Raw genomic sequence first — 17070 nt, forward strand, 5'->3', positions numbered from 1 at the left:
CTAAGGAACAATTTTATCTCTTCTCTGACCATCCTCATCACCCAGCTATCACTAATTTTGCTTCCTGGGAACTTCCAAGCCTGTCCCCCTTTTCAAGATAAATAATAATGACTATGGTCATATTTGTCAAAGAGTGGAGCATGGAAGGATCTTGGACCAGGGGTTCAGGTAGACTTGGGCTCTCACACCTTGCTTCACTTCTGTGTCAATCTGGCCAAATCACTTAACATCTCTGAGACCTACCTTCCATGTATGCAAAACGGGGATGCTAAATGCTGCCTCACAGTTCTGTTATAAGACTTAAATGAGTAAATAATTCCATGAAAGTATATGAACACTGCCATATTTATAACAGACTTAATAATATTAGGTTCACTTTTTGTTTGGTTTCCTTCAACTCTTCTTATAGAATGATTCTCCTCTACCCTTTCTTTAAGAGGTCATTAGGTATCCACAATGTTTTTCCAGTCTCAACAATAAAGCCTCTCCTTTGGACAACTTCCAATATATCACTCACCTTCTCAAAGCATGACTCCCAGAACAAAACAGAATATAACAGAGAACTCTAGGTGTAGTGTTATTTGTCTACACTATATTGGAGACATCTCACCCACTTAATCTAAACAACTTATTCCTTTAAAAGTTGTCTTTTCTGAGGCACCTAGGTGGCTCAGTTGGTTAAGCATCTGACTCTTGATTTTGGCTCAGGTCATGATCTCAGAGTTGTGAGATTCTCTCTCTCTCGGGGAAAAAAAAAAGCTGTATCTTCTACTGCCTTACTGTAGGGGCAGAATATTGGTAAATACATCCTGACTTATACTGGAAGCCTCATGGATTGCACAAACCAACATCTCAAATAAGATAAGCTTTTAAAATTAACCAATAGCCACTCATCCATAATGCCACCTACATTACAATCTGGATGAAACCCAAACCCATGTTACCAGGGCTGGTTTGTTATAAAACTCATAAAGGGCCATTAATATTGTATTTGGTATTATGGACAACCACTGGAGCTAAAGCATGAGGCAGCTCCATTAATATGACATTGATAAAATCAAAGATGCAAGAAACTAAAAGCCCCTTAGAGGAACCCAAGGGGTCTTAAGGAGTTATTACATCTGTTGAATGGAAAAAAAGTAACATTTACAGAGATATTAATGTATTAAGCAGCTCTCTAACTTCTGTTAATTGATCACAGAGTTCTCATTAAGAATATTAATACTTGGGCTCCACCCCTAGAGAATGTGATTCACTAGTTCTAAGGCTCATCAGCCCAAATGACCCAAATGCAGATGACTTACAGGCCACAGCTGAAAAAACAGCTAAATTCAGTAATTTTGGACACAGACCTAGTCCATGTCTTCACTGTGTACTTAGCAGGGCAAAAAGCCTCTACTGGCCTTGAGAAGACCCAGACAAAGAAGGGGTGATATTTGCCAAGGGTTTGGATGCGGGATGTCAGGATTTACTGCTCGTGACAACTGTTTTCTGGACAACTGCTATATTGTGCTGACCTTTATCTATAATGGACAGTAAGCATCAAGTATAACACAAGTGCAGGATTCATTTTTTTTCCTGAAGAGCAGCTTCAGTACTCAACCTCGCTCCCCATGCTTCAGCACCATGGACAGCTCAACATACAGGGTGGGATGAGTGCTCTCTAAGTGCTCTCTTCTTGGCAGCTTAAGGTTTCTGGGGAAGGTGAGAAAAATGAGCGCTGCCTTGGCCAAGGTCCTTGGGTGGCTTTGTCTCAATGGAGTACTTTCCATTTTATGGGGGCTGCTTTCATCCTGATAGTCCTTATTGTGATATTGTTTATAACTCAGCCAGTGGCCTTAGATGGGGGCCTTTATTATGATATGGGGAGATAGATACACATATTTAGTGATTATATAATCAATGAATTGTACACTTTCATTCTGTTTTCTTTACTGTATTTATGCTATATATCAATGCATTTACAAATATTAATGCCAACTGATAATAAGGGTTCAGGAAAATAGACATCAGCGTCACTTCTCCTCTTGCCTTCCTGCATAACATTCTTGGATCTCCAGAAATCAGAGCTAGAAACCCCACTAGTCCAATTCATATAAATGGTTCTTTGTTAGGCTCTGCTCCACCACCATATAAACTGGATTACACCATTTTTCAAGTCCTAGCTTTCTTATCTGTCAAATGGGTATAATAAAGATTGCTTTGGAGAGCTGGTGGGGGAATGGAATGTACAATACACAGAAATTATCCACCCACAGGAGGCACTGAGATCATGCTGGGAAGGTCAGCTTGCGGAGAACTATTAGACAGCCATCTACCTGACTTTAAGTATTCATTGCTCTCAGGATTCCTGCTGATCCCCAGAAGAATCATAGTAGAATCTGTTAGATTCTATTAGAATCTACTAGAAGAATCTCATCTATTTAGTTTCTTATGCCTTCTTGTCCTGCCATGTACCAGCTTCTGATGTCTCTTCCTTTATGGATAATTTTAGGAATACGAGTAATAACTACTGTGATTTATTGAGCAATCACAATGTTTTAGATATTTTACTGGTATTTTATACACATGATGCCATTCAATCTTTTCAAAATAATGAGAGCTTAACTAACTCTCCTATATTTCATAGCAATTAAATAAGGAAACTGAGATTTGAACCCAAACATACTTATTTCAAAGTACATATTCCTAACCAAAACAATGCAGCATGTAGGGGAAAGCGGTTCCGTTAAACCTTGAGACTGAGACCCTTTGGGCTAGGTCCCCTAGTATTGCCTGCCATGTATGCACTCTCTAGTACTTGTACACTTCATGGTCATTTTCAATTATCCTTGATCTATATGCATTCTCTGCCTTAGTTTTCCATGACTCAGTCTCCCCTTTATTCATAGCAATCTAATAGAAGAATCCCATAGAATCATTCATAGGTCTGCTTTAATTCAAGTTTAATTCATTCAGCACATATTTACTGAGCATCCACCATAGACCAGGAATTGTGCTTGTCATCATGGATACGATATCTCTCCCAGAAGACACAACTCCTGCCCTCACAGAGTTTCTAGTCTAGAGGCAGAAACAGACAACTCTACAGGAAGTTGTAAAGTTTTAAGTTTATGATATAGGACAGAATAAGGACCACCAAGAAAGGACACCTTTTAATTCACCACATTTTTGTCTATCTTTCCAAGCCATCACGAGTTTGGGAGTTTTCTTGGGCGATCCCTTGATTTTGCAATTTCCCAACTACATGTTATCTAAAAATCTGATAAATGTTGAATTGTAGGCTTCATAATAATCCAATGAGATAAGTATTATTATGATACCCATTTTATAAATGCAGAGACAAGCTCAGAGAGATAAGTCTTTCACTTAGCTATACAAATGGCAGTTAACATAACTATTTGAATTCATATTTGTATTATTCTATAGCCTCTACTATTAGCCATTAAATTATTTACCATGACTCTGAACAGGTTACTTACAACTCTTAGGAGCTCTATTTCTACATGCATGAAAATATTCAAAATTTAAATGTTGCTAAGGCCTATCATTCTACAGTTAAAGAGTAGGGACGGGTAAAGCTAAAAGAAGGTCACATGCCTTCAATAGTGGCCAAAATTTGTCCCTTTGGTTTTTCCAAACTCATTGTTCATCACTCTTAGTCTTTCATCTCCATATGCCAACCACACCCAGGTTCTGGCAATTCTTCCAATCCCAGTCTTCATCAGCCTATATGACATAGATGCTTCTGTAAATTCGGTTCCTTCTGCCTCCCACCACTATCCCTTTGTTTTCTCACACTCACAGTTTTGCCTGTTATATGTGCACATATGATTTGATAGGAATGAACCAAAATATTGTGCTTTTGTGAGAAAATCCACTGCATGTATATAAAATGAGAAATACTGAACTTATTTGCAGTTCAGGTGAAACACAAGTAGAGGCTAGATCACATGGTGAAATGGGAGCACTCACAGGAGGCATTAATAGAAGTCTGAGTGTTTCAGAGAACGGAGGTAAAAGTTCCACTTTGGATAAAACATACTGAAGGGACTTGGTGCTGTTCTGAACATGAACTTAAAAATTAAAGATTCAAATCAAAACCACATTGAGATACCACCTTTCACCAGTTGGAATGGTAAAAATTGACAAGGCAAGGGGCGCCTGGGTGGCTCAGTCAGTTAAGCGGCTGCCTTCAGCTCAGGTCATGATCCCGGGGTCTTGGGATCGAGCCCCACATCAGGCTCCCAGCTCAGCGAGGAGCCTGCTTCCCCCTCTCCCTCTGCCTGCCGCTCTGCCTACTTGTGTTCTCTATCTTTCTGTCAAATAAATAAAAAATCTTTTAAAAAAATTGACCAGGCAAGAAACAAATCTTGGAGAGGTTGTGGAGAAAGGGGAATCCTCTGATACTGTTGGTGGGAATGCAAGTTGGTACAGCCACTTTGGAAAACAGTGTGGAGGTTCCTCAAAAAGTTTAAAATACACCAGCAATTTAACTACTGGGTATTTACCCCAAAGACACAGATGTAGTGAAAAGAAGGGACATATGCACCCAAATGTTCATAGCAGCAATGTCCACAATAACCAAACTGTGGAAGGAGCCAAGATGCCCTTCAACAGACGAATGGATAAAGAAGATGTGGTCCATATATACAATGGAATATTACTCAGGCATCAGAAAGGATGAATACCCAACATTTGCATCAACATGGATGGAAATGGAGGAGATTATGCCGAATAAAATACGTCAAGCAGAGAAAGACAATTATCATATGGTTTCACTTATTTGTGGAACATAAGGAATAACATGGAGGACATTAGGAGAAGGAACGGAAAAATGAAGGGGGGGAAATCAGAGGGGGAGACGAACCATGAGAGACTATGGACTCTGAGAAACAAACTGAGGATTTCAGAGGGGAGAAGGGTCGGGGGATGGGTTAGCCTGGTGATGGGTATTAAGGAGGGCATGTATTGCATGGAGTGCTGGTTGTTATATGCAAACAATGAATCATGGAACACTACATCAAAAACTAATGATGTACTGTATGGTGACTAACATAACATAATAAAAAATAAAAATAAATAAAGATAAAAGTGAGTTACATTGAGGTAAGTTGACAAATATTGAGCAGGGATCTCAAAAAACATTCAATATATATCCAACTGGAAAAAGTTTTAAACAAATAGTGGTGCTAATATGGTGCTAGAAGTCCGATGAGTGGTTACCTCTGGGACGGCATTAATGGGGAGGAAGCATAGGGAAGCTGAAAGGTGCTGGGAATGTTGTATGGTTTAATCTGGGTGGATGCTTACGTAAAAATTCATTAAGCTGCATACTTAATATGTCTTCTTCATTGTATTTCTGATAACCTTCAATACACTTAAAAATGGGAATGCCAAGCACTTGGACAAGCATTTGGGGAAACAGGTGCCATCACATCCTGAGTATGTAAAGTGGAACAACTTTCTAGAGGGCACTTTAACAACAGATCTCAAGCACCTTAATCAGTTTCTTGGGCCATGCTTTGCAAATGATTATAGTGACTACAGTGTCTCATTAATTCAAATTAATTGGGTGAAGAGTAGCATATAGCACACTTACATGTACTTATAGTACATTTACAGGGAATGAGATGTGAGTATTCTCCAGGATATTCAGGAAATTCCAACAAAGCTCATATGATCTTGTCTGTCATATTCTTTAATTAGCAAATAGTATTTTGGGGGGATATTTTTAATTAGGAATAGGATTCAGAAGCATAATAGAAACAGCAGGTTCTCTGAAGTAGCTCTGTCTTTCTGCACTCACATTTGAATTCTTCCTTTATTTAACAAACCTTATCCTTGCCCATGGCAAAAAGCAGTCTGTAGTTCCATTCAAATAATCCAAGATTCCAAATCACAAGGGTCTTTTTAAGGCCTTTGAATTTGGATGCCCCTTTTTTTTCTTTCTTTCTTTTTCTTTTTCCTTTTTTTTTTTTTTAATCTAATTGTGAAGTTGGGCAATGCATGGAGGACATTTGACCAGATAGGGGTGCAAGGTGACGAGCAGGTATGGGGCATCTTTTATGCTTGCTTCTTACCGTCTGCAATGAAGTGCTCAGGCACATGCAGAGTCACCTTCACGGTGAGTGGACAGGACATCTGACTGCCACACACCATGGCCAGGATGCAGGAGCTCACAGCAATCAGCGTCAAGGCTGTCTTGTTCACTGGGCTTTTTAGCAAACCTAATAACAAAAATACACATAAAGATTTGTAAGTCCATGAGGTGAGAAAATAGGGATAGCATGGAATTTGGGAATCCTGCTCTTTTCCAAATGGGAAGCTGGAAAAAGAAACCGTATTTTCTAACTTCTGTGCTTGCCATGACATCTTAGTAGCCCTTGTTGGGTCTCAACTTAACTCTCTAGAAAATGGGCTTATTACACCCTTTGTATAGATGAAAGAAACAAGCTTCATGAAAACTGTGGAAATTCTCCCTCCTGGTCATTCTTGGTAATTATTTATTTTTTTAAAGATTTTATTTATTTATTTGAGAGAGAGAGAATGAGAGATAGAGAGCACGAGAGGGACGAGGGTCAGAGGGAGAAGCAGACTCCCTGCTGAGCAGGCAGCCCGATGTGGGGCTCGATCCCGGGACTCCAGGATCATGACCTGAGCCGAAGGCAGTCGCTTAACCAACTGAGCCACCCAGGCGCCCCTTGGTAATTTTTTAGATGACATTAAACTCTCTACTGGCTTTAGAAGCAAGTAGGAAGACGTGAGAAGTGTTGAATTCATTGAGCCTAGAGGAATGAGCATGGGCTTTGGAGTTTGACCACTGTGGGTTCAACTTTGAGCTTTAGCCCTCCCTGGCTGTGTGACCTGTTTCATTCTGTGAACCTCAGTTTTCATACATGTATGATGAGAATAGTAAGAAACAGCTCACAGGTTGTTGTGATGATTACATGGCATAGTGTATACACAACATCTGTCATCTAACTTGGTTTCACAGAATGGTGGAAGCTTATCAGTTCAAATTAATTTCACAGGCTTTTACTGAGCACCTACTATGTAGACACACACAGAGCAGGAACAGAATAGTTTCTGATCTTCAGGAGCTTGCAGGCTAGGGGGCAAAGGCAGGCTTATCCACAGCTAGTTAGAATCCAAGGCAAGTTGTGTTAAGAACTGATAGAGAAGGCACAGGATGGGGAGGGGAGTTTTGCAAGGGAAAATTAAAGACAATTTAATGGATGCAGTAGAATGAGTAGATTGGATGTGCATGGCCAGCAGAGTGCTGGGACAGCAAAGAAATTCTGTGAACTGTGTCCTAAGCCCCCACTGGGTCTCATTCTTTAGCCCTTGTTATTCACATCAACTTTCAAGGTTGTGATTACTATTTTTAGAGCAATGGCTCCCAAATTTCTATCACCCACAAGCTCTTTTTTTGGGCAAATCTTCATGCCCAAACCTCCCAGACATCTCCCTATGGAAGTCTCAAGGGTGTGGCATAAACATGTTCGAAACTGGACACGTTATCTTCTCTTTAAACCTGTGCTGCCCCCTCCACCTCCTTCCTCCTGGGCTCCCCAACTTACTGAAAACACCACTATTCACCTAGATGTCCTTCACTCTTCTGTTTTCTTCCTTTATAGCATCTGCAAAGCCAGTCCTGTTTCTTCTGTGTCCTTAGCATTTTCACCTCTCTCCCCTCATCTCTTCTATTGTCTGTTTGCTTGTGGAATGAACGAGATATGGGCACAGCTTCCCATCCCATTCCCTGCTGGAACCGCTCTAGCTGTTTTATAGCATCTGGGCACAGGATGCCATCCACACTCATCAGCCTGGCATCCGAGGCCCTTCATGGTGGGTCTCTGCACTCATGACTCCTGGTGGTCTCCCCTCCCTAGCCCAGGGGCGGGCAGGGCTGCCTAACCACATGGCTACCCCAGTCAACACTTCATCATGCTAACATTATCATTGGTATTGTTTCTTTTGCATAGAAATCCACGTGTTTCCTTGTCCCTCATCACTCATTGAGATTAACCACAAATGTAGATTCCCCTCCCTCTAGGCAAACAAACAGCCCACATTTGTTGTGTCTCTCAAAATATCCTATTCAAACAATAGATTCTAGTAACTAGATGGCAAACTCCTTGAGGGCAGGTACCATGTCCTTTGCTTACCATGGTATCCCAATGCCCAGCACAGTGTCTGGGACATAGTAGAATCTCAGTAAATGCATCCAAACTTCCAGAGATGAGAGCAACATATCATTAAGCAGACACAGGTGCTGACTGATCAAAAAGCATGCCAAACATAAACAAGCAACATTGCCAGGCTGGTGGATCTCAATGGAACAAGAACCCTATATGGACAGCTGACTTTGGATTTTTTGTATGGATATTTCTTTTTCTTAATAAATAGGGAACTTATTTTTTTAATATTTTATTTATTTATTTGTCAGAGAGAGGGAACACAAGCAGGGGGAGTAGGAGAGGGAGAAGCAGGCTCCCCGCTGAGCAGGAGCCCGATGCGGGACTCGACCCCAGGACCCTGGGATCATGACCCGAGCCACCCAGGCATCCCTAAACAGTGAGCTTCTTGAAGGAAGGGATCCCATCTTCACCATCTTTACATTTCTAACTAAGCTCACTGCCTGGAACCTAGAAATTCCTTAATTTAAGAATAGCATCCTGATCTTTATTGCTAGTCCTAGGACAAGGCATAGCTTATGGTAGAAACTATTCATCTATTTGTGGTTGCTGTATTCGTTGAATATTTGTTAAATGGAATAGCAAATAAAATTTAAAAAGTTGGTCCTAGTGTCAGGTGGATTGGAAATCCCTAAGCCTAAAATGACCACCAAAAAAGGGGGAACACAATTCCTTTCTCCTCTGGGAACCACAAAAAGCTGTTTCAAACTCTGAAATATAAAGTTTAGTAACTAAATAACATAAGCAAACTAACATCGACGTTTTCTCCTAGAAAGGGTATGGACTAGGAGTTGGTGCTTTGTATAAGTCTTTCCTTAAAAAGTCAACATATTACCCCACACCTAGATACTTAACAAAACCCCCAAATAGAAGTCAGCAGCAGAGCTGAATTTCCACTCGAGATTCTAGGAGTCTGTTCTAAGGGGATGAACATGTAAGGATGAGTCCAGCATGAACATAATCTTGGGAAGGTGACCCAGAGAGTGAGATGTGGAAGGTAGAGGCTCCTGGCATTGGGGAGGCGGGTGCCCTGAATGGACACTCGCACACTTTGGGGTTCCGGGACGGCATCTCTCAGACTTGGCCCACACAGCAGCAGAAATGGATGTGACCAAGACATTCCTTTCACTAACCAACTACCAGAAACGCCATGTAGGCTCCACAGGGTTGGTTTCTGGTTGGGAGAAAAGGCATGAGGGGCAGGCGTGGGATTGCTCACACTATGTCTCCGGACTCACGCTGGCCTAGCTGTCCTATGTCCTATGTCATTTAAACCTTCACAGTCATCCACAGTCTATTAAGAGTCAGTGGGGTAGGGAGTGAAGTCACATTAGTGTACTGCCTCTCAGTTTTCTCATCGGGAAAATAGGAATAAAACGACTCATCCTTTAAGAGCGTGGGAAGAGCTAAATGAGACAGCAAATGTCAAAGGCCTAGCACAGTTTTTGGCATATGGCAGGCCCTTGGTAAATAAATGATCATTTCCAAGCCAAGTATCAGTATTTATGTAATCATAGATGGCAGAAGCCAGGGCTCATTTACTTCTTTGTCCAACAGATTATCAGAACGTATTAGGAATTGAATTATTCTTTAAGGAACTGAAGACAAAAAGAGTGGATAGTGAGGGAGAGTCAGAGGAAGAGGGAGCAAGTGGAAGGGAGAATGTGAATGAACAGTGTCCTAGGGTAGCCATTTACTCAGTGAATGCCTGAGTCACCACGGTTTTCTCTGAAGTCCAGGAAGAAGAAAGCACGCAGGTCATGTCTGCACTTAGGCCAGATGCCTGTGGAGCTGCCCATGGGGCTTGGGGAGTTTCCATGGCAACTAGATCTGGCAGAAACTTCACAGTGGAACTCAAACAGAGGTGACTTAAGAGTTCCTGGCCCAGGGAACTGATCATCAGCATTTAGCTCTGAGTAGAAGCTGTAGACAGCAGCAAGGGAGAAAATACCTCTCCCCACAAACCCACCTCCTTCTCAACAAGGTTCTGTATTGCATTGTAGGAAGCAGAGATAGGGAAGAGAACCTCCATTTGCGGAATGCTTACTATGATCCAGGCACTACACCTAGCACTCACATCTATCTATCTATCCATTCAACCAATTTTGACTGAACAACACTTTTGTCTCCATACTGTCCTAGGAAAAGAGGAAATGACAGTGAACAAAACCAATGTCCTTGAAGCTTACATTTTAGTGGAGAATTACCTCATTTAATTCTTAAGGAACTGTTACTACTATCCCCATTTTACATATGAACAGAGGGACAGAACAACCAAATGACTTTCTAAGGTCACCCAACTTGTAGGAGGCAGAGGAGAGATTAGAACGAGTTCTTTCCATCCTCTGCCCCATATCATATTACCTTCCACCTCATTCCAGAACAAAGGCCCCACAATGGGGTTGTGTAGTTGCTGAAGGAGCATGGCCTCTGAAGCTGGACATGGCTGTGTTCAAGTCCTGGCTTAATCACAACATCTCCATGGGATGCTTGCCAGTTGATCTAACCATAATAAGACAAAATATTCCCACCTGAAAAATGGGAAGAGTGCTCTTCTTTCAGAGCTGATTGGAGGACAAAAGATAATACATGCAATTGGCCAAAATAAATCAACAAATGATATCTCCAGATCAATAAATGATAGCTCCAGAACATAATATGAGCATCGTCAGATGGCTAGGGTCACGGTTATGCCTGTATTGCATCCTGGGTCCTAGTTCCCTCCCTGTCACTTGCAAAAGAGAGAGAGAGAGTTGTGCTGTAGGAATAGAATTACACCAGGGCGTATTGATTGCTGGAACTGGAGAAAGTTAATAATCTAATTTCCCTTTCATTTCCCCTCCCTCTTATCCCTCAACTCCTCTCATGGCAACAGAGAATGGCATAAAATGCATTGCTTGAGAAATTCGACCGGAAATAACTCAGCACTGTTGATCCACACGCTGCCTATAATTTGGGGTTTGATTGATTCTCAGTTTGGAGATGCCAGGTTGGGAGAAGAAAATCAAATTTAAGCTAAATTTGGAATTGAATCAATCACATTTTACAATGAAGAAAATAGATCTAACCCCATCAGACCATTGTGTGCTGAAAACTTAAAGCAGCCATAGCTCCACTGATTCCTTCCTCCTAATATCTCTGGGGGACAAGAGACTGGGTCCCCAGCTATGAAGTCATTTCTTCCTTCAAATGGCATATGGGGTTGGGGTGAGAGACAAGGATTCTAGGAGTCCAGGAAATTAGGGTGGAGGAGCTCAAAAGGTAGAAAATCCACTCAGAATAGGAGGAAGAGGCTGGGTTTGGGTTTTATTTATTTATTTATTTATTTATTTTTAAGATTTTATTTATTTATTTGACAGAGAGAGAGAGAGAGCACAAGCAGGGGGAGAGGCAGAGGGAGAAGCAGGCCCCCCGCCGAGCAGGGAGCCTGATGCGGGGCTCGATCCCAGGACCCTGGGATCATGACCTTAGCCAAAGGCAGTTACTTAACCAACTGAGCCACCCAAGAGCCCCTGGGTTTGGGTTTTAAACATAGAGATTGAAATCCAGACTCTTCCATTTAATAGCTAACTGTGGCAAGTTACCTATGCTCTTAAGCTTCAGTGTTCTGATCTATGAAATGGCAATTACAACCCGTAACTGGTGGAGAAGCTATTTAGATGAAATGGGAGATCACAATTGTAATGCTCAGCACACGTACTTTATCTTTTCTTTCCTCTCAGTTCTTCGAACCCCCACTGCCTGCAGATATCAGCAGGACATATGGCTCTTCGGCTCAAGCTGGAATTCTGGCTCTTACACTTAGCTGCTGGCCCCTATGAGCAGTCACCTTACTCCTCTAAGCCTCAATGACCTTATCTGAGAATTAGTTCATTCAATAAGTAGTTACTTAATGTGTGTCTAATACATGCCAGACCTCGTATTTTGTGCCCTCCTATTATTTCCAGTGTCTATAAGTGTGTCTGGATATATTAGGTGCTCAATAAACATCAATTTAATGAGTGAGTGAGTGAATGAATGAATGAATGCTTAAATATCGTTCTCCTTTCTGCCAAGAGGTTGTTAGTACTGAAATATTGCTACTAGTTCTTTTTTAGTCAAATGTATTCATTCACTCTCTTTGGCAATGATTGGTACCCCCCCACCCCAAACCTCTCCAAGAAGAAATCATACAAAAAGCCACTAAGAGGCTGCTAATCCCCCTGCATATCAGGGTGACCACTGCACATTGCTGGTGTCCCCACGAACCTCACTGAATACCTTAGGGACCCCCACCGCACCTGACCTCTAGCACCTCTATGCTTCTTTGTGTATTTCTGGAAACTAAAATTAGGACACATCATCTGACAAGTGCAAGTGTCACGTTGGAGGCAGGAGGAAAGAATACTTAACATCGTGACTTTCTCAGGACTCTACAGAAGGTGGTCCCCCTATCCTCAGCCTGCCTCATGGCTGGACTGTGCACATACTACTTCAGTGTGATGGGTCAGTAGGGGGGCATTCTTCTCCTCCCCTCGGCCCCCATTTTGCCTCCCCAGAGCCAAGTCTCTCCTCCTCTCCTTCTCTCTACCTTTGCCATGAACAAGTTTCTTGTGTTCTCTGGCTCTTTGACCTTGGCACTCTCAAATCCACATATCCTTGAAATCATTTGTAGTTTTCCCAATCTTCCATAGGGCCTTCCTTTATAAGTCTTTGCAAGGGTTCATCCAGCCTACACAAACCTCCAGAGACAGCAAACTCAACACCTATGAAGCAGCAATTCTCCTCTCAGACAGTTGTACTCATAGCCCTGGATGTTCACTCTATAAGCCAGCTTCTGCTGTCAAGGTCAAATAAGATGCACCTAATACCTCCTCTTTGGGGGCAACTATGTAGTTAGTGAAAGGCGGCAGTTAGGTTGTCTTGAGCCCTCTTTCCTCCAAACCAAAGATTGCTAGCTTGACTTTATTTCTCTAAAATCATATTTTGAGTCTCTTTATTATACTTTGTATAGATTTTCCTTTTTTACAATGACTTTCCTAGCAGAGAATATCAGCGTTAGCACCATCACCAGCATCAGCATCATGAGCATCAGCATCACTAATATTTGTGAAAACATTTATGTGCTGGACAATATAACTAAACATTTTTCATGTAGTATCTCACTTAGTCTTCACAGAAACTTCGTGAGATGCTATTATCACTCATATTTTACACATGAGGAAACTAAGCTCGCCACTCACCAAGGGTTGTGCAGCTCAAAGTTTATAGGGCTGAAATGAAAAACCATTTGACTTCAGAGTCCAAGTTCTTAGCCATGACCCTCCATAACTTCTCTATCAACATGCCAGATATGGTCTGAGCAGAGAATAATCAGCCCATGAATATTATTCAACCATAAAAAATGAGAAAAATCTTGCCATTCGTGAGAACATGGATGGACCTTGAGGACACAATGCTAAGTGAAATAGGTCAGAGAAAGACAAATGCTATATGATCTTACTTATATGGGGAATCTAAAAACGAAAGTCTGTCAAGCTGCTTACAGACCTCACTTGCCCTAGAGCCCTGTGGTGACTATGATGGGACTCACAGTGGCCTCACTATCCCACCTGATGTTGACCACAGGTCTTCATCAGGGGACTCTCCACATCATAAGAGGGGACTTTACAAGGAGAGCAGATGGTGAGAGGGGCAAGCTAGATGGCTCTTTCTCTTCCTTTCTGACCTCCAGAAAATACTACCTGGTCTCAAATAGTTCAGTGTATTACTGTGAGGCCACTAGGCAACACCTTTGGCTGGCTCTGCTCCATGGAGAAAGCTTGGATTGTGGCACCCTATTGAAGAAGTCACTGGTGGCAGATGCGGAATGGGGCTCCAGACAGCTGGCTCTTCGGATTTCTCTATGGCAGCTGCAAATGGCTGGGCCTGGAAGTATGAATGTCACTTTAAGGTGATGACAATAGAGATGTAACAGTGGTGTTGGTGACAAAGATGGCGCCACATTTTTTCACTTATTATTTTACAAATTATGCCCAAATATCTCATTCACTCTTCGCCAAAATTCTATGTCATAAGCATCGCTACTATCTGCAGTATACAAATGAGCCCAAGTCTTCATGGTGTACTCATATTTAGACATCAGAGGAATAACCGGGCCTGGGAGCCACATCTCCTGGCCCACAGCCTAGTGCCCTTTTCACGACACTATACCTAGGTCTTGATGGTGAGGCATGAAGGTAAGATGAGAATCTGTGGCCCCATCTGTGGACCCACTGACCACACAAATGTATCTGAATGTCCTGAAGAGCCACAACAGTATTTCCCATCAAACAAAATGTATCTTGAAAACAAAATTTCCATTTTCAAAGAATTCTGGGACATGCTGCATTCTATGTTCACCTCTTAAGGTACTAGATTATGTATATTTATATATCTGGTATTAAAATCTCTGAAAAGACCTGCACTGAATTCTCTTTAGCAGAATTTAACCTGATGTTTCCCAAAAGTATTAATATATTACAGAAACATTATTCCATGAAACAAAGTAGGAAAAATTAATACGCTACTTTAAAAATGTATACAAAGGTTGCTATTATCATATCCACAGTCCCTGATAATTAACGGTTTCCCCTATGCCAGGAACTGTGTTAAAGATTCTAGTTACATTTGCCTATAAACTTCTCAACAGCCTCCCAAGGCAGAGATTACTATCTCTAGCTAAAAATGGGAACACCAAGATTTAACTACTGGGAAATGATAGAGGAAAATGTCATGGTCAGTGCTATCTACATGCTCTGTTCCCACGCATTAAAAGAAAATGGAGTTTTGAATACACTGGCAGGTGGAGCAAGATGGCGGAGGAGTAGGAGACCTGGATTTCGTCTGGTCTCAGGAATTCAGCTGAATAGGGATCAAACGATTCTGAACACTTATGAACTCAACAGGAGACCGAAGAAGAGAGTAGCAACAACTCTCTGAACAGAGAAGCGACCACTTTCTGGAAGGTAGGACGTGCGGAGAAGTGAATCCGAGGCGATATTTGGGAGGATAGACGGCGGGGGAGGGGGCCTCCGTCGGCTGCTTCTGGCAAGTGCTAGAGCCGCGGAGCACAAAATCGGAACTTTTAGAAGCCGGCTCCGCGGAGGGACGTCGCTCCAGTGGCTAAGCGGGGGTGGAACCCTCGCGGGACAGTGTGGTCTCAGGACCCTCGGGGTCACAGAAAGACCGGGGGTGCCTGAGTGTGGCAGAGCTCCCAGGTATCGGAGCGGGGAAGCCGGCTGCAGAGACAGAGCCGAGGAGCAGGCTCTCAGCTCAGGGTTGCCATAAACTGTGATCCGCGGCCCAGTCGGGCCACTGCTCCTCCAGCAGGGACCCAACAAGCGGCAGAGCCGGGGAGACTCCCCTCCCTCCCCCGGGAGGAGCGGCGCGGGAGCGCACCGCAGGGATCTGCTGGGTTTGGAGACTCCACACAGGGTCAGGTGCCAGAGATAGAAACACTCTGTCACAGGCCGGGTGAGCACGCAGTGCGGCCAGAGACCAGGGAGGCGGGAGTGACTGCTTTTTCTCTGGGGGCGCACGGAGGAGCGGGGCCCTGAGTTCTCGGCTCCTCCAAGTGGAGATTGGGAGGCCACCATTTTCACCCTGGTGCTCCAAAGCTGTACCAGAGCTTGCAGGGAACAAAAGCTCCTGAGAGCAAACCTGAGCAGCTTCCTTAGCCCGGACCCACAAGGGTGGGGCAATTCCGCCTCCAGCAAAGACATTTGGGAACCACGGCAACAGGCCCCTCCCCAGAAGATCAGCACGAACAGCTAGCAAGCCAAGACCAAGTTTACCGATCAAGGAGAAGGGGAGAACTCCAGCGCTAGGGGAATGCTGCACATAGAAATCATGGCTTTTTTTACCATGATTCATTAGTCTTTCAAAGTTAATTTTTTAACTGTTTTTTTAATTTTTCTTTTTCCCTTTTTCAACCAACATCTTATCAATCCTTTTTTTTAAAAAAACATTTTTTATTTTTCATTTTTAGAGTCATATTTTATCCCTTCATAGTAGTTACCCTTATTTTTGGCATATATATATAAGTTGTTCTCTCTTTAAAATTTTGAGATATACTTTCTTCTAACAGATCAAAATATACCCTAAATCACTAGTGTATAGCTTTGTTCTAGTCTCCTGCCTGATCACGTTCTCTCCCTTTTTTTTGCCTTTTTTTTAATCTTCTTTCTTTTTTCAAACAACTTCTTATCAATTCCTTTTATAAAATCTTTTATAATTTTCATCTTTACAATCATCTTCCATCCCTTCATTGTATCAACCCTTATTTTGTACATATATAAGTCTTTCTTCCTTTAAAATTTTAGGAGGCACTTTTTTCTAACAGACCAAAATATGCCCAATATCTAGTGTGTGGCACTGATCTATGCACTAGCCTGATCATATTTGATCATATTCTGTTTTTTTTGTATTGTTCTGTTTTTGTTTTTATCTTTCTCTTTTTGTTTGTTTTTTCTTTTTCTTTCTTTTCTCTTTCTTTTCTCTTTCTTTTTTCTTTCTTGCCCTTTCTTTTCCCCTGGTTTCAGGTCTTTTCTGATTTGTATAGAGTATATTTGCTGGGGACGTTGTTAACCTGTTAGCATTTTGTTCTCTCATTCATCTATTCTTCTCTGGACAAAATGACAAGATGAAAAAAATCGCCTCAGCAAAAAGAACAAGAGATAGTACCGTCAGCCAGGGACCTACTCAATACGGACATTAGTACGATGTCGGACCTAGAGTTCAGAATCATGACTTTAAAGATACTAGCTGGGCTTGAAAAAAGCGTGGAAGTTATTAGAGAAACCCTTTCTGGAGAAATAAAAGAACTAAAATCTAACCAAGTCGAAATCAA

General features: G+C 42.1%; 1 protein-coding gene across 3 annotated transcripts in view; it reads right to left on the minus strand.

The window, feature by feature from the left end:
- The window catches only part of ASTN2 (astrotactin 2), a 904520-nt gene that overhangs the window by 534135 nt on the left and 353315 nt on the right, over positions 1-17070 (minus strand). For all 3 annotated transcript variants that reach the window (XM_028107899.2, XM_028107897.2, XM_028107898.2), the window contains one exon: positions 6084-6230. In XM_028107899.2, the coding sequence (XP_027963700.1) occupies positions 6084-6230 (147 nt within the window). The remainder of the gene's footprint in view (positions 1-6083; positions 6231-17070) is intronic.

Source organism: Eumetopias jubatus, unplaced genomic scaffold, assembly GCF_037043125.1.
Source record: "Eumetopias jubatus isolate StellerSeaLion01/CBP00866 unplaced genomic scaffold, mEumJub1_p1.0 scaffold_15, whole genome shotgun sequence".
Classification (NCBI taxonomy): domain Eukaryota; kingdom Metazoa; phylum Chordata; class Mammalia; order Carnivora; family Otariidae; genus Eumetopias; species Eumetopias jubatus.